This window comes from Citrus sinensis, chromosome 4, assembly GCF_022201045.2.
Source record: "Citrus sinensis cultivar Valencia sweet orange chromosome 4, DVS_A1.0, whole genome shotgun sequence".
Classification (NCBI taxonomy): Eukaryota; Viridiplantae; Streptophyta; class Magnoliopsida; order Sapindales; family Rutaceae; genus Citrus; species Citrus sinensis.
Window position 1 is genome coordinate 23142661 of NC_068559.1, and position 25498 is coordinate 23168158.

The 25498-nt window shown below is 33.8% G+C and overlaps 1 protein-coding gene across 8 annotated transcripts; it reads right to left on the minus strand.

Annotated features, from left to right (window-relative positions):
• Positions 1 to 79: 79 nt before the first annotated feature.
• On the minus strand, positions 80 to 14398 carry LOC102614358 (helicase-like transcription factor CHR28). Of its 8 annotated transcripts, none has more exons than XM_025100831.2 (12): positions 14019 to 14396; positions 12986 to 13015; positions 12104 to 12300; positions 11392 to 12011; positions 9049 to 9120; positions 8887 to 8964; positions 7887 to 8793; positions 6242 to 6372; positions 5733 to 5954; positions 3173 to 3706; positions 2798 to 3010; positions 80 to 510 (listed from the first exon to the last, which is right to left on the minus strand). In XM_025100831.2, exons 3-12 carry the CDS (start codon positions 12246 to 12248, stop codon positions 406 to 408), a joined length of 3027 nt encoding a protein of 1008 aa, XP_024956599.1. In that variant the 5' UTR covers positions 12249 to 12300; positions 12986 to 13015; positions 14019 to 14396; the 3' UTR covers positions 80 to 405. The 8 variants fall into 8 exon arrangements, with proteins under 8 accessions (XP_024956599.1, XP_024956602.1, XP_024956596.1 ...); XM_025100834.2 differs by having other exon boundaries at positions 12104 to 12323; positions 13968 to 14093; XM_025100828.2 differs by lacking the exon at positions 12986 to 13015 and having other exon boundaries at positions 13968 to 14398.
• Positions 14399 to 25498: the final 11100 nt, after the last annotated feature.

Below are 25498 nucleotides of genomic sequence, written 5' to 3' on the forward strand. Positions count from 1 at the left end.
ACAAGCTATCTTTTCCTGTCAAACTTCCGAGCCTCGACCAGCCCATGTTAAGCATATATTAATAAACAAAAAAGCCAACGATTAAACTAAATATATGATATATACTAGAAATAATTAGGAATATTTACAGGCGGCTTTGGATTGCTATCCTATGCTTGATGGGAACAAAAAATGCCTTTGTGGGGGCTTCAAACCTGACAAAAGTTACCATCCAAAAAATATATCAACACCCATCAAGTCCTAAATGAGCCACAGCATATGCAGGAGCTACAAGAGCAGCTACAGATTTCCTTGGGTCAATGTAGCTGAGCAAAACTCATATTTGGCTCTCAAAACTTCCTAGCAAACTATGATCTATTAAATAAAGAAGGCTGGACAAATACAAGTTAATGGGTAGACAGTCTTCTAGACCATAAATAGATATCTAAGATCTTCCACAGTTAGACGAGATGCTGTGCCTCCCCCTTGATCTTCCCCAAAAGCAGATGCTACCATTTTTCTTTTATCATCCTGCAAGACAAGGATATTAATAAAGACAATGCATCAGAGGATAAGCAATTTTCATCTTTCCATTTAACAATCTCTATTTGCACCTTAACCTCTATTGCCTTTATTATTTCAACTTAACAAAATCCAAAAAAGTATGAGAGAATTTTAGCATGTCTGAGTGCACAAACTTTATCTTTCATCACCAATGACGAACAACCTTTCTTCCCCTTTTTAAATGAGGAAATTTTTTTGAATATGAAATAAAAGAGGAACAACAAGTCAAGGTAGGGCATAATGAGTCTAAACCCTCAAGGTAACTAGAAAGAGACTAAGAAAGCACATGCAAACCAAAGCCTCAAAAAGAGTCGAGAAAATTGGTAGTTTAGCAACTTCCAATATTCCAATGGCAAAAGCGAATTAATTTCAGCTAGAGGCTGATCCCAAATATATAATGGCTAAAGAATGCAAACCTAAACTGGCCAAAATTTCAGCAAAAAGTACGAACTGGTAAACTAATTCATTGCAAGTTAGCAAGCACAAAAAACTTGTGTAAAATAGTTGGTCCACATCCACAAAATAGAACTTCAGGGTTAAAGGTTGTGTACAATTCATACACCATAACCACCTCAAGACTCACCTGGTGTTTGCACATGCCATAACCACAAAGGGAAACAATGAACTAAAAGGGGAAATTATTTTGATACACAAACAAGGCTAAATTTCAAGGAATACTATCCATATTAAAGTCCCACAACCAGCGTACAAAGCAAGCAAAGAGGAGGCAACAAGGTGATTAGGTGAAACTAGAGAGATAGGACATCATTAACTAACATTTGTTTCACTTGCAATGCATCAATTATGTCAGTATAGAGTCTTCTATTTTTAATTTTACAAATTTCTAACGACTTTTGAGCTAGTTTAAATTGTTGACCAAATTTGAATAAGAATCTCAATATGCCATTCAGGTGACAATTCTATAAGAATATATGTTCTCTGTTAATAATGACGTTATAACACCCATGCAGTCATGCACATATTACTAGAACAATGATGATTTACATCAAAATGGGAATAAAATCTAACATCAAGAAAGCTATCAATAATAATCTGAAACCAATACACTAAGATTGCCATGCCTACTTCAACATCCAAAATCCAAATTAATCATCTAACACTGTAGGGACATTATCATTTTAAGTTGAACATCATCAAACATTTACTCAATGTTTATATATATAGTCCAAATTAATCATCTAACGCGGCCTCAGGCGCCGTGAGGCCCCTCGAAAAGTTGTAGGCCTTTCTGAGACCCGGGGGGGTCACACCCCCCCTCCCCACCCCCACAGGCCAAAGGCTATAGCACACCGGCCTCGGCGCCCTTTGGGCCTCTGGCCCCCTGCCCTGCAGGCACTTTTTTGGGGCGGGCCTCTCCACGCACCTCCCCTCAGGCGCCGCGAGGCCCCTCGAAGTGATACAAAAGAGGACCTGGTCTGGGAGCTCACGATTCAAGTTATATTTGGACATCGAAGGAAACAACAGAAGTAAGCCTCTATTGCACAGTATCATTAATAAGCAAGAATTTACAGATTTATCAAGAAACCAATCCCACCGAAGTTAATAATTAAGAAACCACCAAAAATTCCTATCAGAAAAAGACCAAAGATTATAAATCTTCCCAAGACTCACTTGAAGGCAATTCAATTTTGAACATAGTCAAGGAATAATGCAGATTTATGCTAGAAAAGTGCTTTGAGGGCCAAAGGCCCATGGCACATCAGAAGTGCACTTTTGCTCCATTCCTGCCTCAACCTTGTGAAAAAAACTTGTTTCTTCCTTTCCTCTTCTCCTGTTTTGCTTTCCTTCCCTCGATCATAAATTCAATATGCATATTATTGGGTTATTTTCTTGCTAATTTCCTATTAGTTGGAACAAATGCTTCCTAATTTAATATCTTTCACAACTATAACCAGTTGGCATATCTCTATTACACTTTTACAGCTTCAAAAAACTCCTTTCATTTAACATTTTAGTTCCCAAAACTAAGTTTGTATACCCTACTAAGCCGGAAGTGCTGGACCAAATACCTTGGGATTTGCCTTAAGTCCAGAAATTGAGGAGAACATACCTCAGTCCACACATTCCAGAAAAAAAATATGTTGTGTTTGAAAATCGATACCTTCTTGATAAACCAATTACTATAGTCAGAGTTCTAACTTCTCAACTTCCAGGCATGCTAATCATTAAAGATACATCAGATAAACTAAGCAGATGTTTAAATATAAAGCCAGTAAAAACTTAGCAACAATACCTGGAGTTTTAATATTCTATCTTCTACAGTATCTCTAATAGTGAGCCGAGTAACAGTAACAGGACGTGTCTGTCCAATTCTGTGTGCTCGATCAACAGCTTGATCTTCTGTAGTTGGATTCCACCAAAGATCCAAAAGAATAACATGGCTTGCAGCAACCATATTCAAACCAAGGTTTCCTGCTTTTAGTGACATCAGCATCACAGTGATCTGCTATAACTTCAACAAGTTAGATGATCATATTACAGCTCAGATTATTAGTGTTAAGAACAGATAGAATCTTTTTTGTGACCAATGACATCAACTTTTGTTCCGATGGTACTACATCCAAAATAAAATTGTATTCCAGTCTTATTAAAGTTATAGAGAACAAACCTCGCGATCAGCGTTGAAATCCTTAACAGCCCTATCTCGGGCAGCTAGAGACATTGTGCCATCAAGCCTCCTGTATTGTATACAATGTTGATTCAGTGAATTCTCAACCAAATCCAACATTCTAGTCCACTGCGAGAAGACAATTGATTTTATCGGTCCTTCAATTGGTGACTTTGAATGTACTGCAGATGAACCATCGCTTCCTGCGGGATCATGAATCTCTACAATCGAGCATTTAGTGTTTAATTCACATTGTGTATGAAGAATATCAAGAACGGTTCTGATCTTTGATGAAAGATACTCATTGTCGAGAATCCCTGATTTGTCAGCAAATGGAGAATCTGTGGGACTACCTCCACCATCATCAGAAACGCAATTTTTAAGAGTAGTTTTTGAGAAAACAACATCAGCACCTAGTTGTTCTTTACATCTAGGTGCAGGGCACATATTGTCATCTCCTGTAATATACTCTGATGCACACTGGTAGCAAAAAACATGGCCACACATGGTAACAACAGAGTCCTCAGGTGGATCCTATAAAACAATCAAATATGGATCTGAGTAGTAAATAGGGCCGAAAACAAAGGTAATCACCAAGTATCAAGCACAGAAATTTTGGGACATACTGGCACCCAATTCTCCAAAACATCCAGCTACATGGTAAATATGTCTAGCAATTTCTTAGGCAATATTTATACGGCCAATATGAATCAAACATAAAACAGAACATCAAAACAAAATGCCCCATGTTAATTTAAAGAGTATAAAATGATACAGATGGCCAAAGACAAATCCAAGCTTTTGCTTGTCAGATAGGCAGAGAATATGTAGGGGAATGAGACAACTCTCTCTGAGGAATTTAGCAAAATAGCCCCGTAACTTCCAGAGAAGCTTTCGCCCAAGGAGAAAAAATGAATACAGCAGATACCATTAAGACAAAGCATCTGAATATGACTCTTTTCCATCTTGGTGCATTATATGCTAGAAAGGTAAAGAGACAGCTAATCATCTGTTAATCCACTACTCAGGAGCACTTTATGGGCTAATTAATGCAAGGCAGATAAAATTCTACGGCGAATGGGGCTTCTGTTACTTTTCTGAACATTTAGTCCACTTTTTCAACTCCTTTCTCCATTTCTTGTATGATACATCTTTCCAGTCCAGCTACTTGTGTATATATGGACTACTCCCATCAGACATCTATTTAAGAAAATGTGGGCCAACAACTCTTTCATAAAAGAATTGTCAGAAGACAAAAATTTGACCGACTATTTACATAACAATTGCAAAATCAAGCATTGGAAATTGAATCCTTTTGTCTTTTAGCAATTCTTTACGCAAAGAGATGCTGATTCATATTTGAAGAGAATAAGTACATCAAATGTTCTGCACTAGAAAATTCTCACACAAAGATATGACCGGTCATCATTGCAGTTTTTTCCCCCTAACAGTTCATGAATAAGTGAGTACAATCAATGTATCCTATCACTTCCTTTTCTCACATCCATGCTAATAAAACCACACTGCTCATAGCTGCGCAATTCCATCACCTCCAGAGATGGAATTTTTTTCCTTTTTTTTTTCTCTTGTTTATAAGAAACTGTAAATTGTACTAAAGATGAAAAATCATTACAAGGAGTGAATCAACTGTCCACCAAGAAAGCAAAATAACAAATTTAAATTTATTTAATGGTAGAGACAACAACAATTATAACTTTCATACAATAACCATTTAGCAGCGAGGACAATTGTCGACACCAAACAATAACGAACAGCCATATCTATGTTATCGAACTTCATAGTTATTTTTAAAACAATAATGGTTGAGATTCCAACGGTTGAGTCCCAACGTTTACGTGTCATTCACCTATTGGATGGTGAATTTCATAACTGATAAAATTAATATCCTACCAACCATTAGATGAATGCCGCATCAATTAGGACTCAAGTTGGAACTTAATTGTTGGGATCTCTAGCATTACTCTTTTTTAAAAAAAAAAAAATGATTTCCAATACAACACAATGAAACCACTTCCATAAGTTAAGAATACTACTTCACCCCAGATTGACTAAGCATTTAATGATTGGGACTTTGTGACTAGCTTTTTGGACTTTCCTATAAACACTGTACCAAGAATAGCAAAAGAATGCAACCAAGCCCCATCATTACATGGATTTTCACTTTTTAATTTTTTAAAAATACTTTTTGGTAACGGACTGCCATTACCACAATGACAGATCGAAACTGGTCTTGAGGAGATGGAAACTAGTATGAGCAGTTTCTCTAACAAGACTAGAATTCCTAAAATACCTAGCCAAACTCAGATTCAAGAGAATCAAATATTAACAGATGATGTTCTAAAACTCCACAGAGACCATAGTAGACAAACATCCAATATATCATCTGTTACTATTATTCATCAAAACCTCAAATCAAGCATAAGCCATAAAAAATACACAATAATGAGATCATTTTTTTTAATAAGAAAGAGAATGAATTCTGTCAAAAAATTCCAGAAAGAAAAAGAATAGAAGTATTACGTTTAAAGTAAAAACTCACACTGCATACACAGCAAATGGCAGAGGAAGTTTCCAAGCGACTCAACAGATCAATTAGCATGTCTCTAGGGAGTCTCTTTGCCATTTCACCAGAAATTTTTCCAACAGAGTCAAAATCATATTCTTTTACGAGAAGAGGGTGATCACAAGCCTGACGGAGGCGTAGAAGCATCAAGAGAATATTTGCATAGTTCTGGTTCACTGTGCCAGCGTCAGCAAAAGCCTGAAAGAAAATTGGCTTAGATATATGAGAAATCAGCAAAGAAACCAACAAATTGAATTTGATCTTCAAAGGAAAAATCCTTAAAACTACTATGGAAAGATCCTCCCTCCATTCTATCTTAAGCCACTCCTGGGATGTATAAAGCCTAGGCTCTCTTTGCATGTCAGAAAAGAGAGCCTAGGCTTTATAGTAAATAAAGGCAAGGTATCTGTTTGCAAGTCAGAAAAGTCAAACCAGTTGATTTATATATTTCCTCAACTTGAATAATGATGTGAAGTAGAAACCACCTTAAATTTCTTAAGAGAATCGGATTCAAGCTTCTTATAGAAGGCCCACTCCTCTTTTGAGAAATCCACCTTTGTCAAGCTGATAGTTTTTGGAGGCAAATTAATTATAGGCTGGCCATCAATGAATGTTCCTGGACATAACAACTAACGAAGATTAGCATCAAACAAACAAAAAGGAAACAGAAGTTCAAATTCATTATGGCACAATCAATGGAACAACAACAAAGAAACATATGGTTCTGATAGCAATGTACCAACATCCCTCATGATGATTCAAATTTAGATACATCAATAATTAAATTTCATTTTGCTGATCACAGGTAAATGAAAGCAGAAATAAAATTCATAAGAAGTGAAAAGAAAACCCAGACAAAAGTATGACACACTTCACTTAGATTATCTGTAACAGAAAGTATACTATATTTGTAAATGCACTAGATCACTAGGAAAATAAAATAAAATAAATTACTCCAGCTGAAGCAACGTCAAATAAAAACATTGCAGTTATCTTTAACCGTCTTATAAATCAGAAATGCCATCCATGAAGACTATCACAATTCATTCCTAAACAAGATGCCAAAGTTCCCTAAGAGAGCATGCAAGGCCAGAATAAAGGTTACATGACTGATGAATTGGAAAACCAAAGATTTTGGAGTGAAAAATACACACCTTTGAATTAACTAAAACAATACCACTGAAAGGATTGTATCACATGGTGACTATCACCATTACATAATCATTCATCCTTTGTAGCTACTACCCACTTGGTATTATAGTTGGGACTTACCACCAAAGCAGGTTCACACATTTTTTTATAGGGTTTATATTTGGAAAGAACCAAAAAATTGGTATCGGTATAAAATTGACTCTGGAAAATCTTTAAAAGGAACAAGTTCTACAATTCCCCAAAGAGTCCATAACAAGCAATCTGGTAAGCATTCTAGCTACACGTCACACCTCCCCACGTAGCCAAAAATACAATTTCAGCCATGACATGATGAAAGTAGTGCAAAAACTGAAGTGATACCTCTAGCCAAAAGCAATACAAGAGCAGACAATCCATTGTTTCATATTCATTCAATATGGGATGCAAGGTGCTTAATGCAGTTTTTTTTTTTTTTTAAATGAACGTGTTATCCAATATTTCTACATATTTAAATAGATGTATACTTAACAGTGTTCTTTCCGCAAAATATATTCGCAATGCAGCAGAACTACAATGAGACCATCTAAACATTATACTCTTGCATGAAAATAGTCTTAACAGTGTTCTTTTTCTTAATGCCAGAAACAAGCAAAAGAAGATGCAAGTAAAAGCATCAACTATGCCAGTCTATAAGTAATTAATGAGATTATCTTCCAGTTTATGTCAGCTACAATAGTTCTTCATTATGTGAAGACATCCTAATCCAAAATCAATAGCAGCTGCAGTCATTTTGTAGACTGACAAGATACCTAAAATGACATGAATTCTTAAAAGGAAACCAACAGAAAGAAACACATAGAAATCTTCACAAAACCATGAATCAGAATTAGAGACACATCACACATTGAACATCATGCCATGAACAAAAGCAATATTCCAAACTCTGCCCTTCCAAATATATAATACCACACAACCAAAAAAAAAGGGAAGACCAGTTACCTTTTGTACGACGCAGCATTATAGCCCTCAGTACAGCTTGAAGTTTCTTGTAACCATGAAGTGAATTTCTTGATATTGGGATCTTTATAGTACTGTAGAATGATTTGTATACAGCATAGGGGTCATACTTTAGAAACCTGAAGTAACTGTACAGATCATCGATTGAATTTTGTATTGGTGTTCCAGATAAGCACCACCTTCTTTTGGCTCGAAGGCTACAGCAGGCTCTAGCCACTTGAGTTCGGTGATTCTTTATTGTTTGAGCTTCATCTAGCACCACCCGAAACCAACCTACTTTGGCAAGTGGACCACATCCATAATCAATTGAGGAATTGACATTTCCTTTTTTACCCTTCTTTCCCCTCTTGCTAACATTAGATATCTTTTTCCTCTTCTTATTCACTGAAAATTCAGAAGATAGTCCATAAGTTTCCCCATTTTTTTCATCAGCCTCTTCTTCATCAACTGAAGGTTGCTTTGGAACTTCATTAGTTACAATAGAATATGTTGTCAGAACCACATCATACTTAGCTAGTTCGACAGGATCCTTTGTCCTACTACCTCCATGGTAGATAAGGACAGAAAGTGCAGCCTTATCTGGAACTTTGTCTTCCAGCTCCCTGGCCCACTGTCGGAGAACACTAGCAGGACAAACAACCAATGTACCAGCGGCTGGCCTCCGCCGGCTGAATGAACGAGTAGAAGTACTTACTTCTGGGACCGGTTTGATGTCATCAGATTCTCCAGTCTCCTTAACCTTATCCAGACCAGCATTGCCATTATCATCATCATCATCCAAATTTAAAGCTTCAGTTTTCTGATTGCCTAAGACTTCTGTTTTTGATTTTGATTGCAGTGACCTCTGCATTTGTATAAGGGCAATAATTGAGATGGTTTTACCAAGGCCCTGCAAAATAATCAGTCAGTCAGAAATTTGATCCTATCAAGCTAGTATCCTTAAGAAGACATATAAAAGTCAACAAAGTTTAGAAAAGACAACCTGGTCATCAGCTAAAATTCCACCTAAACAATGTAAACTTCTAGTTTCCTTCTGAAGCATCCATGCCAATGCAATCTTCTGAAAACTTAAATAATGTAGATAAACTAAGTGATGGATGGAAATCAAAAAACAGAATTATCTAAATTAAAGATAAGACTAGACCTGATGTTTTAAGAGATTGACAGACAAGAGGCCATCAGGTAGAGTAGCTTCCACTTTTGGTTGATTTAGATCCTGCAAGAAACAAAGTGCACCTTATTTAAACTTTTTATTGCTTCAAAAATAAATTAATTTCTCAGCAGCTAATTATCAAAAAGATGCTTATATTTAATTGCTTTTTATACCCAAAACAAAATCAGGGCATCTTCCAATCAGCATCCTGAAGACAACACCTAGAACCCCATCCATTATAATGGAACTGATTTAGAATTATGAAAAAGCATAATCTGCATGCCTTAATATCTCTTGCAAGGCATTTGGAGAAGGAGGACTAAATCCACATGACAGAGAAATGGAAAATAAAGAAGGTCCAATGCTTTATCTTCTTCTTTTAACATTGTTTACTATTTTCAGGAAAATGAACAGATGCATACTTATAAAAAATAGTTACATACGTGGATGCGATCTCCACAATCAACTCAAAGACAGAAACCATACAAAACTCAACTAAAGTTCTTTGTAACTATGTCTCCTGTAAACAGCAAGACTCTCAAAACAAAAAATAGCTCACAACCAATCAAAGTATATTTCCATAAACTTTCCTTTAAAGAAAGCAAAGATATTCTCAGTAAGTAGAACCACAAGAAGCCAAAGCAACCCACAAGATTTTCACTTCTTTGGCGATGATTTCCATTAGAAAAGTGGTTATTGTCATACATTTTTTTGTTTGTAGCTTTCATTCAAATGGGTAGGATTCCAAGGAGTTAGGGGATGCAGAGTAGGAATTGAAAAGCCATCTTTAAAGAGTACTTCCTTAACCATAGAGATCTTGAAGTGGGTGGTAAAGGGAAGGATATTCATATTTGGGAGGATATAAATGGTAGTAAATTTCTTCTTAGTAAGGCTTTCCCCCACTCTGAGTTGGAATTGGAATTGGAATTTTGATTTAAAAGGAATATGAGAGAAAGAATTCAAGAATTTTCGAACTTTTTGGAGTCAGTCAATCATTTCAATATTGATGAGAAAAAACAAGATAGAAAAGAAATAGGAAACTAGAAGGCTGGGGTATCTACTCTTGAAAATCTTTTCTTCGGAACTTGTTTGAAGTTTTCAATGGAGAATTTTATAACCAATGAATAGAATGGGCGGGACAATAAAACAGAATGTAAAATGTCCCTCACCAATACTTCAACTTTCCTTGCACCAACTTGGAACCTTGAATAATGCAAAGAAAATAGATTGGGATAACCAAACGTTTCAAAATTGAGTCATCCTCCAATTTTAATGTAAAATAAAAAAGAGAAAAGGAAAAAGAACTGCCTAACTACATTAAAACTTATCCCCAATATCCAAAAAGACAATAGGCAACTATTGACAATTTTTCAAATTGGGATCTTACCTAGTACTTGTCTTAATAACTTTAAAGCAGACACTCATCCAGTAACACTTAGTCCTTCAAAAAGATCATACTTCATTGTGCAAGGCATTAGGGCACAAGCAATACATCAAGAAAATAAGTTAACAAAAATGGAAACCTTGAAATGGAGTAACAAAACAAATAATAAAGACTAGAAACTTGACTATATTTCAAGAGCAACAAGAACCAAGGACTACAGTTGTCAATAGGAGGAATCTCTAGAAGAAGAGTAAGGCCATAAATAATGTAGAAAAAGATGGTGAGAAGACAAAAAAGGACCAAGAAGATGTGATACAAAAGAAGCTAAACTGTTAAAAAGGAAATAGGCAGCCAACTATAGTAATAAAACCAAAACAAGATAAATCAATGAATATTTGGTGAATGCAAGGGGGCACAACCCAGATACATGGGAGAATATAAAAGAAGTACCAAAAATAGAACAAAACTGTAGAAAGAAGGATTGGTTGCAGTTATGGTCAATTAGGTCTCATTTTGAGACCTTATTTCTGAACTTTAAATCTACCTACTGTTCAAAAAATCCTAGTAAGTCCCTAACTTATGATCCTATTCCTTAAGGGGGGAAGAACAAAAGTCTATACTCTCCCAAAATAAGCTATTCAAGGATAAAATACTGTGCACATATCCCAGGACATCTATAAGCTGTTCTTGTGGAGAAAAATTGCTGGCCAAATAATTTGTCTGGACTAACATACAGCCATTTGCACGCAACAGGATCTGCAAATTATTATGAACCAAATATTCTTGTACCCAACTATTTCTAGTCATCTGTTTACTATATCTCAAAGCTACATATATATTGACGTCAAAGATAAAATATATACCAACAATTCCGCCAAAAAAAAATGAAAAATAAACAAAACAACTGCCTATTCAACTCATTTTTGCATTAAAAAAAGGGTCCCAAATACCTCCAATGCCGCTTGATAAATCAATCTTTCATCACCTCCAACTGCCCTTTCATCAGCAGAACCTGAACGATAGGCTAGGTCACTTGGACCACCAAATTGTGTCATGGAAACTGACTTTCCATGCATCAAAGATGAAGGCAAGATTCTGTTCCCCTCATACATCATAATATCATCATCATTTTTCTTCACATAATAGTCTCTGATATAGCCCTTGCTGTTGACTGTACTTGGCCCAGCTAAGTGGTAAGCATTTCCAAAAGTATCACGAATCTGACTGCTGTTCATATTCTCTACTGAACTTTTTGATTTTGTATTTAGTGAATGCGGCTGAGGAAACGCAGGGAGTGTCCTCTTCAAAGCCTGTTGAGATGAAATTTTCTCATAATCTGCAGAAGCAACATTTGCAATTCGAGGATTAACAGTCTGCAGCTGACCCACATTCTTGTTCCCAGATAAATAATGAGAATCATCTGCTTGACCATTAGACATTTGGTGGTCATCACTAAAACCAGGAAGCATCTGCAGTTTTTCCTGTGAATAACTATTTGCATTCGAAGAGCTGCCATTGGAAGCATATGACCTTTCAAAAGAAGGAACCTTTTGAGACTGCCCACCATAACCTGCAAATTTGTTTAATGGAACGCCATTCAAAATACATTTCTCGTTTAATTAAAACCTGAGGAAGTTTTCAATTTGCAAACACCAGTCTGACCTGTTCTCGCGTTTACGGCGGCCTTAGTTGCCCATGGTGGAAGAATCCTGACATTGCCAGATTGTCTAGTCTCTGACGTATCTGATTCTCCTATGTCCAAATCACTATCAGATGAACTGATATCTATTGGACTGATTGCAGCCATGGAAGTTAAATATCGGCTTTCTGTTTCTTCAACCAATTTTGTAAAAGAACTCCTAAAAGATGAGCAAACATGCAACTGACAAACATTATTAATACTGAAAGCAGCTATTTAACCAGGTAAACTCTAGTTCAATCAAATCATCAGACACTAGCACATGTTAACTCACCTTGTCTACACAATGTCTTAAAATTAAGCTGCAAATCCATTTAAAGAAGAGTAACATGACTAAGTTGAATTGATGTAATTACAAAGATGATGCACATGTTCAAAAATGGATCTCAAAGGAACTTCTCTAAATCCTTCAAAACAGAATATTAATCAACAGTTTAAAAGGACATAGGAAAAGAAAAATAATACAGGAGAAAGGTCTGACATGAAAAGCTTTTGTTTTTTCTCAGAAACAAAAGATTATATATTAAACAATAAGAGATATGTACAAGGATTAATGCAACTACAAATAAACAAAAACAATGATGGTAAAATCAACCATGCTTCAGAAATTCATTTTGAAAGTCTTTGTACAAACCATAAAATTTATTTGGGAAGCACAAAAGAAGCTAAGGAAGACAAACCAAGGAAGTCGCAAGCTTAAACTTTTCTATAGATAGCAATTGGTATAATGAACCATGGTAAGAACGTCAATTTAAAATGTCAAAGAAATCTACATATATTCAAGCAGTTCAAGTTAAACTCTGAGAGTTAAACAGGTCACATTGAGAATTGAATCAAAAGCCTACCTCGATGTAGTGGCTCAAGTAAAAGCTTGCCTATAAAAAAAGTAAACAAGAACTGTGAATTAATTGTTATGTGGGGTCTGCTTGGAACTCAATTCAGTCTGCCTTTTATGAAATTGAGTTCTTGTCTTAGGTTTCAAATTATTGTTATGCAATTAGAGCTGTGTTTATTTATCTACACTTTTTCTTAATTGAAAATTAGCCGTAGGATGGTAAAATCAGGTGCCACAACCAGAAAAAATGATGAGTGATACATTAGCATGCACTGTGTTATCACTCAGCCCGAGGGGGCAATCAGCTGCATAACCGTACTGGATGTACACACCCATAAGGACACCTCAAACTAGAGGATAAACCTTAAGGCCAAACCTTGTCCACGCTCATGAGTGCTCTCTTTTATTACCATTTCGTGGACATGCAAAATGCATACCACTTAAACCTATAATTCCAATGCTACTGAACATTATAACCTAAAACTCAAAAACGTTGAAGAAAATAACAATAGCTCAGGTATTTTGATACCCCACCCAGCTAAAAATTTAAGACGGCTAATTACAAGAGCAAAATAAATAAGTAATACTCCAATCTGTTTTCCCCAATACAAGAGCTCACAGAAATGCCAAGCACCAATTTTTCTTTTTTTCTTTTTTTTTGGCCTAATTCTAGACATACAAACTCAATCATGTAAACTATGGTCACATAAAACAATTGGCTAACAATCAATCATTCCAAGCACAAATTGAACAATCACATTCTCATCATTTAGCAAAAGCATTCTATTTTTCCCCAAAAATTCACTCCAATCCTAGTAGGTGGATGTCAGTTCTAATTACCCAACTCTCTAAACAAAAAAATTCAGCCATTACTTCACTAAAATGGCCCATGATCATATCATAAAACGCATTAATAAACCCTCTAAATCAGCCAATTTGGATTCACTAAAGTTTTCTAAGGGAGCAAAAAAATAAATAAATAAAAAAGAAACCTTGAACTGAAAAGGTGACGCATTAGAGAGAGAGCGTGCGAAAACCCGTACCCGTTGTGAATGGCGGATCGTTATCGAAGTACAGTACTGCACATAGGGTTTTAGAGAGAAAAAGCCAGCAGTTGATGCGCGTGTTCACAGGCGTGGTTAAGAGAGAGAGCAATAACGGTAGCGTTTTGAGCGAGCAATGGAAGGACACTTTAGTTTTAATCTTTGGATTCCGCTCACTTAACTAATACTTACATTTCAAACACAAAACGGGGAATAAGCATCGTCCACCTAAGACCTAACCATGTTGTGAACATTTTGTGGTTTTAATTTCTAAAAAAATGCAACCGCCACCCAAAGTTTTATAATGAGCTTTTCAAATAATTTGCTAAACAATTTTCTAAAAGGAATTTTGTGCATTATTTAAACTCTATTTTAAGAAATGCCAGGAAAAAATTAGTCTTCTTCGCCATATATGGACTAGTTTTTCTCTAACCTAACAATAATATTAAAAGCAGCTATTGATAAGTTTCTCGAGAGAAAAAAAAATAAAATAATAATAAAAATTGGTTATCATGTTATTTTTCATATGTATAAGTAGATATTCAAGTCCGCTATTTGCTTAAATAAATAGTTGATTTAGGAGATGATGCATACATTTTTTTCTATAATCATCATCATATATACAAATTAGTTTCTAAAAGAAAAAAAAAATTGGTCGAATAATTACTCCAAGACTTAGTAACATCAAACTACTTAAAATTGTGAGGCAAGGACAAAAATGAAAAGGAGGCTCAACAATTAAAACATGTAATAGAAGTTCATTGCATAAAGTAAGTTACTTTTCACGTGAAATAAAACGAAGAAAAATGTGTCCGAAGACTTCTCTTTGACATTTGGCCCTTCGGCCGAAGACTTCTATTGGAAAGCTTTACTTTTCTCATAAAATTAAAAAAAAAAAAAAAAAAACTTAGTTGAACGGTTCTTTCATTTTAAAAATTAAAAAATAAAAACACAACAGTTTAACGGGTCTTTGCAGATCTAGGGAGGGCATCTGAGTTCTGTCACAACTTATGGGTTTCATAAGTAATGGATTCTATTTGTCCGAAGTTTTATGTAACAAATTGCCCAAGACATGGATGTTAGGGTTTAACGTGGCTACTCTTTGTTTTTTCTTCTTTTTTTTTTTAATGTGAATAAATTTTAAGAAATTATGTTTGGTTAAGAGTATATCAACAGAGACTACAACAACCACAATGTGTTACTTCAAAAACTCTAAAGTTATATCATAGCATCCAAAAGCAAATGTTACACAAATAAAACACACACTACAAGAGTTCTTATTATTTACGACATCACATATAGAATGTTCTTTGAAAAAATGTTGTGACATGTAATATAGACAGGTTTTATTTAAAAAAATTGTGAAAAAATCTTAAGTTTTGATTGACTGTGGCGTTAAAGTTAGAAACGCATTTAAAAAATTAAATAAAGTTGAAACAAAAGAAGTTATTTATTACTAGCCGGCCTGCACTAAACTCCATGCACCCTCAATTAGTCCATTTTATATATTTTTCTTATTACAAAACCCACGCCAAAAGCTTATTATTATCATTTTTTTAAAAATCAAACAAAATTTAGAACCAATGCCCAACAGAGCTCACTGAAATCCAGAACTAGCACTCACCACAATCCTTAGTCTCATTTTCGATTCAGTTTAATTCGTTTCTCAACTTCGTGAAAACACACGATACTAAAATTCACTTCATTATTATTTGAAATTTCTTGTAAGTCTTTTCTCATTATCTTAGTTGCGTATGTTAATTTCTTAATCTTTTAAGATTTTTTTCCTCAATTTCTTAAGATTTCAATTTATTTCAGCTTGGGCTTTGATTTTACCGAAGCAAAAATTGTATGCAGCTTCCTACTCTGGTAATTTCTTAATCTCTATCTTCATATTTCAATTTATTTGATTTTAACGAGATAGTTCTAGTTCATTAATTGTTTAATTTTGTTAAATTACTATGTTCTTTTTTATTTTTGAGATCTTTGATTAAATCAACTATGTTGAGATTAGAAACTTTTGATCTGACTCTTCAATTGTTATTGTTGATTAATTCTTATACTTGACTTGAAATTCTAATTTAAAATTTCTTTCGTCGAAATTCTAATTTAAAATTTCTTTCGTCGAAATTCTAATTTAAAATTTCTTTCGTCGAAATTCTAATTTAAAATTTCTTTCGTCGGAGTAATTGGTCCATCTCATACTTTTACCTTTTAAGGGACATGTTGTTGCTATTGATGCTTCAAGAAGTCATACTGAGGTAATAGTCTAATAGAAAAGTCATGAAAATGCATTTAAAGTCATAATGAGAGCCAGTTTTACATAATTTTTTTATTATTCTTTATAGCATAGCTCTTATTATTTTTATAATTGTCAAATGCAGATTAACTAGACATTATCGAAAAAAGGCTCTTCATGGATAAATCGTGGTTGTCTCTTTCAAGGTTTTTCCATAACCTTTTTCTAAATTTAACTAAATATGTTAGTTAATTTTCTTGGGATAAAATATGATATTTGTTAGTTAATTTTACTAAATTTAATTAAATCTATTAGTTAATTTCTTGGGATAAAATATGATATTTGTTTTTAGATTTTTTAAGGAGTATAGAAATGGGGCTAAAACATTTGTCAACAAGGCTAAAGAAAGTGCAAGGAATGTTGATTATACCATATGTCCTTGGGAAAAATGTCTAAACCTTTGTTATCAGCATGTTGATATAGTTTATGAGCAATTAGTTATAACATGAATGAATCCTGCATATGATACTTGGATTTTTCATGGAGAAAATCCAAATATGCATATACACAATGAAAATACTTAAGTATCATATACATATAGGATGTATAGTCTCTGATCATGTAAATGATACATATAGGAAAACGTATTGAGATCATTTTTAATGAATATGGACAACTTGTTGGTAGAAATTCAAATAGGTTATCTTTTTTTATTGGTTGTTTAGTGCGACAAATGGTACCGTTGACCTTGGATGGTTGGCATAGAATGGAATCAGACTTAAGAGAAAGAATTTGGACTTGTGTTAATGTAGCATCCTACTTTTGTGGTAAATATTATTTATCTCATCAAATTTATTTATTAATGTTATTTTTCCCTTTAAATGCAGCAACAATTTAATGTTGATGGAAGTTATAGAAGATATATAATGAGTGCAATGTGTAGGAGCTGGAGGAATTACAAATCAGTTTTAACACGTAAAATTAGAGCATTGGTTAAAAGCAATGATGTAACAAGAAAGCTCAAGGCATTGAAAGGCTTGAAACCAAGGAACATAAAATCTAGGGGTGGGCATCGGATCGGATTCGAGTCAATCCGACCGATCCGAACTGATCCGAATATGTTCGAATCGAATTCGGATTGACCTCTCAATCCGATCGGATAGAAACTTTGCAATCCGATCGGATTTGATTCGGATAAGATCGGATCCGATCGGATTGTACTTAAAATTAAAAAGAATATATAACTTAAACATAAATAAGAAATAAAAATTAAAAAACAGCCCTAAATCCCTTAAATTCCCAAATCAAAAGAGAAAAGAATCGACGCATCACCCACGAACACAACCGACAGCCACATTACCCACGAACACAACCAATCACTTTGGGAAAAAAAATCGGCAGTTGTCATCGATGCCCCAGCTGCACGCCGACGGCATCCCAGCCGACAACCGTTGAGCCCGTGAACTGCATCGTTGCCACGCTACCAGCCGAAGCCTCATGCAAGAGTCTTAAACCCAGCCGCTGCATTTATTTGCTTATTGCAAGGGTTTCTAATGGAGTCAGATCTATCAAAACTTGTAAGGTGCAGAGGTTATAACTTATGAGGATACGTTCCTTGACTTTGAAAAGCTTGTAGATTTTTGGGTCTTTTGAATTGCTTCTGATTTTGTTTTTCCCTGTAGATAATTCTCCTTGTTTTTTTGTGATTGTAAGGTTGACTGCTTGATTTAGGTTTCTTGATTTTGGGATGCAATTGTTACCAAAGACATCAACAAAATAATTGATGTTAAAATGAAAACACTTTCAATTTCCTGTCTTTCTTTTCTCCATTTGCTGGTTTGCTGGGTTTTTCTTTTATTTGTGTGATTTCAAATTTGTGTTGCAACTTGCGGGTGCTCCAGATTCTTCTGATTTGTTTAAACTTATCCAAATCCGATTTCAATATGATGTTATCGATTCGAACCGAATCCGAATAAAAATCTAATCCGAATCCGATCTGAAATTTTTATTCGGATCGGATTTTTATTCGAATTACACTCGGATGACTTTTTCATTAATTCGAACAATCCGAAATCCAATCGGATTGATCCGAATCCGATTTTGCCCACTCCTAATAAAATCTGAGCAACAATGGCAAAGGTTTATTAAAGAGAGAATTTCTGCTGAGTTTAAAGTAAGTTTCTTTTCCCAATTAATGTATAAGTATCCTATTAATGTACAAGTATCCTATTAATGTACAAGAATAGTTTCATTAATCTAACATATCTTCTTACTATAGTTGAAGAGTAAGAGGTTTAAAAAAATAGATCAAAACAAACTAACATCTACAGGACAAGTCGAAAAGGGATGGCTCATTTAAGACATGAAATGGTTAGAAAAATACATATCATTAAGTTTATTTATTATTAGACAAAAAATTAGATGAGTAATCAAATGTTCACCACTACATATTTTAGATGCAAGAGAGATCAAACTCATCAATAACTAGAGTTGATGTGTGGATTTGTGCACATACTAAGAAAGACGGGACTGCAATTAATAAGGATGTTGCTGAAAAACCGGTGATAAATTCATTTTTGAATTTTTAGTTCTCTATTCTTATTTTTTTCTATTAACAATCAAAATTCTCCATAGATTTAGAAAAAAAAATTAATGAATATTAGAGGACACAAGAAAGTGAAGATGCCTCAACAATTCACAATGATGTTCTGACCCATGTGCTAGGAAAATAACGTAATGGACGTATATGAGGAGCTGGATCTAGAGTTACACCAACGTTGATGAATTTAGAAGCACTTAGCAAGTCTCATACTGCACAAATTAAAATGGAAATAAAAGATCTCAAAAAACTATTCGAGGAACTCAAGACTGCATTCATTAAGAACACTAGCAAACAATCAGTAATAAATATGATTAAGAAAATTTATGTTCAATATAGTTAGAAGCAATGCTTGATTAATAGTAGTTTTTTCATATATTTTTAGGATCGAATTGACACAAATAGCATGATGAAAAATTCTCGAGACATTCAACTAGTAAGTTAATATTTTACTGTTAGCTTTAAATTATACAATACATAAACCAAGTATTTTGCTTACATGAATTGTTCTTTCTTTATGATATTTTCAGGATCACAATGAGACAAGCCACAAGAGAAAATGTTCTGAAGACACTTCACATGCGAAAGTAAGTGGTAATTTTTATGAGTTTTATAAATGCTATCTATAATTTATTGTTGATCCTTAAAACTCTGTTTAACACTAAAATGAATAGATTTTTAAGTAGTTTCTGATAAAGAACCATTCTCTTTATGAAAAAAAAAAGATTAGAATTTTAAGCTTGGAAAAACCGTTTGAATTTATTCGTATTATTTGTTTGCCTCTAATCAAATTTTTTATTTGTTATTATAGAAAGCTAAAACATGTGGAAGCACTTTCACAAATATTGAAAATGCTCGTTGTAGATTACTAGATTGGATGGGAACAGGAAACGTTGTAGGAGAATGAACAATTGCATCAAGCGATCCACTTGCCAAAGTACATCATATATATCTTGGACCAGATTGCTGGAAAGTTTGGGTGACAATTGCACTGGTTGAAGATACTCCCTTATATCGTGCTACATCTGAGTTTCATGTTCTTAGCGATGCAATTGGAAGCACAATAGCTTGGCAAAAAAACTATATCTTGTTGGAGTAGGCTTATAGTTTCTAATTTTCTTCATACATATGCTTGAATCTTACAAGTCAGGGGAAAAAAAATTAACCTGGGCAAAAGTTTCAGTTTACACTTTGAGTATTATATTTAGTGTAGAGATTTAATAATTTTCAACTAAATTTTTGTTGTATGAATGTCAAGTTCAAATGATTTTATGGAGATTATTTTCAATTGATTGAACTATTATCAATTTTAATGGCAGCAGAATTCCATATTTATTCACTAATTTTTGCAGCAATTTACTCTTATAGCAAATGGCCTAGAAAACAACATTTTAATAATGTCGTTATTATTATTTTATGCAGCGTTTCTTACTGCAGTTGAAAAAGGTTACAAAAGTTTGATGTTATTTACTGCATCATTCATTAGGACATTTTTATAACTGTTGTAATTGTGTTTTCGCAGCACTTTTGAATGGTTGTAAAAGATAATATTTCTTGTAGTGACATAAAATCACAAGAGAATTAAATAGCATAGCCTAATAAATAGCCTTTCTTATATTGATCCATATCAATTAGGATACAACTTCGTTAACTACAATATTATTCATTCAAAAGCGAATTTCAATAGTCTCCTTTAGTTGTGAGATTACCCGTATGCATGAAACATAAAACAAGAGGGTTCTTTCTTTAACTATTATCTCCTCCCACAACCCCCTAACCCCCCACCAACACAACAGCTCTACAAAGATTAAATTGGATATTGTTATTAGAATTTGATTAAAACAGTAAATTAACTGCTATTTGTCCAAGAATGAAGTCACATAAATTTTCGTTTGAAATTCAAGAAGAATACAAACCGAGAAAAGGAAGGTAAAAAATATTGACTAATGGATGATGAAGCTGTACTTTACGCTATACAACAGAGACTAAACACAACACAAGCCTGATCGGCAGAATTGGAGAAAAACAAAATTCTGAAGATAGCAATGGGACTTGCATGTGGGTCAGCAGAAATTTAATGTGCAATGGTGCATGAGAGAGGAAAGACGTTGACAATTGATCAAATGATCCACTCCTTTTTGGCTACAATTACTGGACAAAAGTAAGGCCAAAAAAAATAATAATAAGGCACTCAATACTCAACAAAATAGGCGTTTTGGGGGCATTTGAAGGGAAAGAAATGCACGTCAGTTACTCTTGAATTAATTAATTACACTGGACCAACGTGTCCACAGTGACATTACGGTTCAGAAATATAAAGCAGCAAAATGACATTTCACCATAGAGCACTGATCCAGAAAGCTTGCAGCAGAAAGCGCAACACAACAGAATTCATTTATAGTTTACAGTACTCGTGAGGACATATCACGTTCAAATTTCAGGATTTGTTAATTTAACATAACAAGAGATGCTGGCTGGTCAAAGACTGTAATCAGCTCATTGTAATCGGAATATATGTAAGCAAAGAGCTTTGGGTCGTCGGGTGTATAACTTGCAAAGATAGTGCGCTTGCAGATACAGATTGGTTTCTAAATACATATATGATACTGATACATGATCTTTTCTAATAAGTTTATACCAGAGCAAGAAGAGGGGAGAAGGGATTTGAAAGCAAACTAGTTAACATCTATATAGGATAATTAAACAGATTAATTCTACTTCTAATTAATACATCATATTGTTATGGGCATGCATGCAAGCCGAAGCTTCCTTTTCTTAGTTTGTGAAAGCGTGGTGGCGGCCGGTGATAATTCAGCAGAAGAATCCAAAGTTGCCATTGTCAAAATTGAGAGCATAACTGAGGGGATCATACTGGAAGCTGAACTTCTTCTGCTTGGATCTGCGCTTCGTTTGCCTCTTCACTTCAGCTCTGACCCTCCAGAACAAGCTCTTAAACTTTCTCTTGCCACAAAGAACCACAGCATTTGGATCAAAACAAAACCCAAGAACACCCATTTCTCCTTGGCTTCTAAAGAGAAGATAAAACAAAAAGCAAGACAAGAACGAAGTTGTTGGGTTTGTGAAGTCCGAAGAGAAGTGGATGTATATATATATAGAAAGGGCGTGGTGTTGTGTTAGCTTGAAGTGCAAGGATAAATTCCTAAAATGCGTGTGATTTTTATTGGGTTGTGTAGCTGCTGTGCTGTATGCTATGGCTATAGCTACCCGCTCAAAGGCTGTGTGATTCTGGGGAGAGTGTGTGTGGCAGTAATCGAGGCAACTTCTCTCTCTCTCTCTCTCTCTCTCTGTATGATAAAATGTGAACTTACATAGATTTACAAGGAGATATGTATTGTCAGTGGCACAGTGCTACTAAAGTCTACTGGTCTTGTCTCAACGCAAACGAGGGAAGGAGGGGAGTGGGAATTCACATGGGTTGATTTGATTATATCACTTTGATTTTCTGACTATTTTTATTAAAAAAATATGAACACAATTTAACAAACTAAATATGGAACTTTTTCTTCCTTTTTATTCGATTATATCACTTTGATTTGTGACTATTATTTATTTAAAAAAATACAATTTAACAAAATAAATATGGAACTTAAATTATCTAAATCAAAATTTGAATTGTTATTTCGTATTTTCTTTTTTTTAATGTCAATTGATAAATGCCCCCTGAGTCTACCATTTACCCACTTTACCCACTTTGATTTTGTTTGAAATTGTATTTTTCATTTGCATGTAATGCATCTTTATTTTTTTCTTTATTCTTGATGGAAATTTTCTTGTTAAGATTAAAATCCAACTTGATATTATACAAGAGTCAAGATCGTTCATGATAGGACCCCTAAAGTTTTATGAAAAAATAAAGAAAAAAATTCAAAATGGATTTATGTCTTCATATATTTCAATTTTTAATGTGATCATAATAATTTAGTCGATGGTGAGTGTTACTTGATTAAAATAATAAAAAATTAAAAATAAAGAACTTAATATTTGAATTCTACTCATATGGACGGAGAAAAAATTAAATTATCTTAGAGTAAATGAAAAAAAAATTCAATTATCAAAATTTTGAAAATAACAAAAGTATTATGCAAAGATTGTAAAACAAAATATGTTGAGAACTTTTGTTGTAATAAAAAACTTTTGTCTGGTGTAATAAAAAACTTTTGTTGGTAGAAAGTAAAAAAGAAATTATGTATGGTTTTTATCAAATACTTTTCCAATAATTTATTAACTCTTTTTTTTTTTTAAAAAAAAAAAAGAACCATAATTACATCTCTTTGCCCATCGTATTTCTATTGATTGACGGATTGGTCACTTTTTTGAGCTTTGATGGACACATGATTAGATATGAATATGATTTGTGTACATCATGCTTTTTCAGATCTTATTTTATTTTTACTTTTACTTTTTTTCCCTTTTCCTTTCAAACATAATTTTATCAATAATCGATTATCGATCTAACTATTTCATTGACTGCCGAGGAATTGCGATTTGAGAGCTAATAAGTAATAATACAAAACGAATCGGCGAGGAGGACCAGATGCCTTTTTTCTTTTTCTTTTTTAATTTTCCGAGAGGCGGAGGACCAGATGCCCTGTTCGGTCCTGGGAGCGCTCAAATTCTCAGCGTTTAAATGAAGAGAGAGAAACTAAGAGATTATGTTGGACATCGATCGACGAGCCCGCTGGGCCTTTGGCCCAAGTGCCAGCGGCAATTCGTATACCCACTCGATACGTTACTTTCCACTTTTCAATCTTTTCTTTTTACCTAAATACCCCACATCTCTGAATTTCTTATCTTGTACTTCTGCTAGTTAATTACATATTCGCCCTTCACGTAAGCTGAATGACCGGACCCATTGTTTGCTCCGATGAGATTCAGGCTCTTTCTGGCATAGGAACTTTCATGAATAGAATTTTAAATAATTTTGTGGTTGTAAACGATAATTTTTACTTGAATTTGTAAAAGTATTTTATGTACAAGCCTTTTAAAGTTTTGTTACTATCATTAAATGAATAAAATAAAATTGTGAAATAAAATAAAGGCATTTTAAATAATTTAACTCTTTAAAAAAAATCTACAACTTCTATTTTAAAAATCTCAAATCTGAGCAACATCTCGTAAAGATTAAATATCATTTTTAATTTTCAAGATTCTACTCAAATTGCAATCAAATAGCACAAAGTAAATATATGGAGAGATTTTTCTATATTTAAAAAGTATTTTTACAATTAGAAAAATCATATCTTACCAAAAAAAAAAAGTACTTACAATGGGAGATTCGTAGACACTTCACTTTTGTATGAGAGCGATCACTAACTTTTCAGTAGTTTAAACTTTTTAATTAAATATCTTCTCTATAAAATTTCAGCTCAAACTTCACAATATGGTTTCAATTGATCAATTTTATAGATTATGAAAATAAATTACGCTCATATTATCATAGATTGTGATAAAATATAATTTTTAATTAGAGAGAAAAAGTGATTAGTGAATGATAATTTAAAATTTAAAATTTTTAACAATAAATGTATTTTTTTAAATAAATATAAAGAAAAATGTAATGAGTTCAAATAGTATCCAATTTAAATAATTTAGTAGGTAAGACTAATTAAAATGAATTACCATCCTTTTTAGTTATCTACTATAGCCTAGGCTTAGTTGAAGTCATAAAACGCCATTAAAATTAGTGCACTACTAATAATTCCACAATGACAACAAACATAACTAAATTTATAAATGAACAGCTCTAAATATCGACTGACACGGTTGTCGTTCTGTTCACATATTTTTTAACTACAAATTATTTAATTATTTTCTTTTTGCAAAAAACTGTTGGGCGTTTCGTTGCGCTTGTGTACCTTCCATGCCTACGCAGGCTCATTCACAAAACGATATCAGTAAATTCAATATTAATAACGCACTGTGTTAAAAAAATTGCGAGGTCCTATTAAAAAGCTGCCGTAAGTTTGTTGTCACCCCTCTATGGTAAGTATATGTCTTGCATGATTTTCTCCCGAGAGGCCACCTGGCTCGCCCCAGTGCCCCCGTTCAGCGATCAGCAGGTTAAATGAGCATGCCGTTGGCAATGGCAGTTCAGTTAATTTTTTTTTTTCCATTGGCTATTTCAGTTTCATAATTCACTTGCAAGAGGAGCAATGTTTCAAAAAATTTCTAACAGGAATTGTTTAACTGTAAACGCAACGAAAATTTTGTGACGCCAATCGTTATAGCACTAAAAGACTTTGCTAATGTTAGTCTTTTTGAAAATTATATTAGACTATTATTCAAATTACAACTCATATTACATGAGACTACAAGAGAAAATACTCTCTTTACTTAGATTTGAGGAAACCACTACCCTTATATTTATGAGGGAACGGCTCTTTGGCGGGTGATTTTCTTTTCTAATATGATTGTACATTTTAATTGAAAAGTAACATCATTATTAAAAGTTATAAAAAAACTCTTAAAATAAAATTTTTTAAATGAAATAATATTTCTCTCTCTCTAATATTAGAAAGTGATCTCTACTTCTTTAATTAATATACCCATTATCTAAATTAATGAATTTGAATGCACACGTGGCGCAGTGTAAGTGATTATATTTTTTGGCACTTACATACA

What these genes read in the sequence shown, in the direction of transcription:
- LOC102614358 (XM_025100828.2), bottom strand. Translation starts at nt 13,990, where the DNA reads ATGCGTCACCTTTTCAGTTCAAG. An exon ending in TTTATCAAGCGGCATTGGAG is followed by an intron (nt 9,121 to 11,391) that starts GTATTTGGGACC and finishes TGTTTCTTGCAG; the next exon opens with GATCTAAATCAACCAAAAGT. An exon ending in ATAGAATATTAAAACTCCAG is followed by an intron (nt 511 to 2,797) that starts GTATTGTTGCTA and finishes CTTGTCTTGCAG; the next exon opens with GATGATAAAAGAAAAATGGT.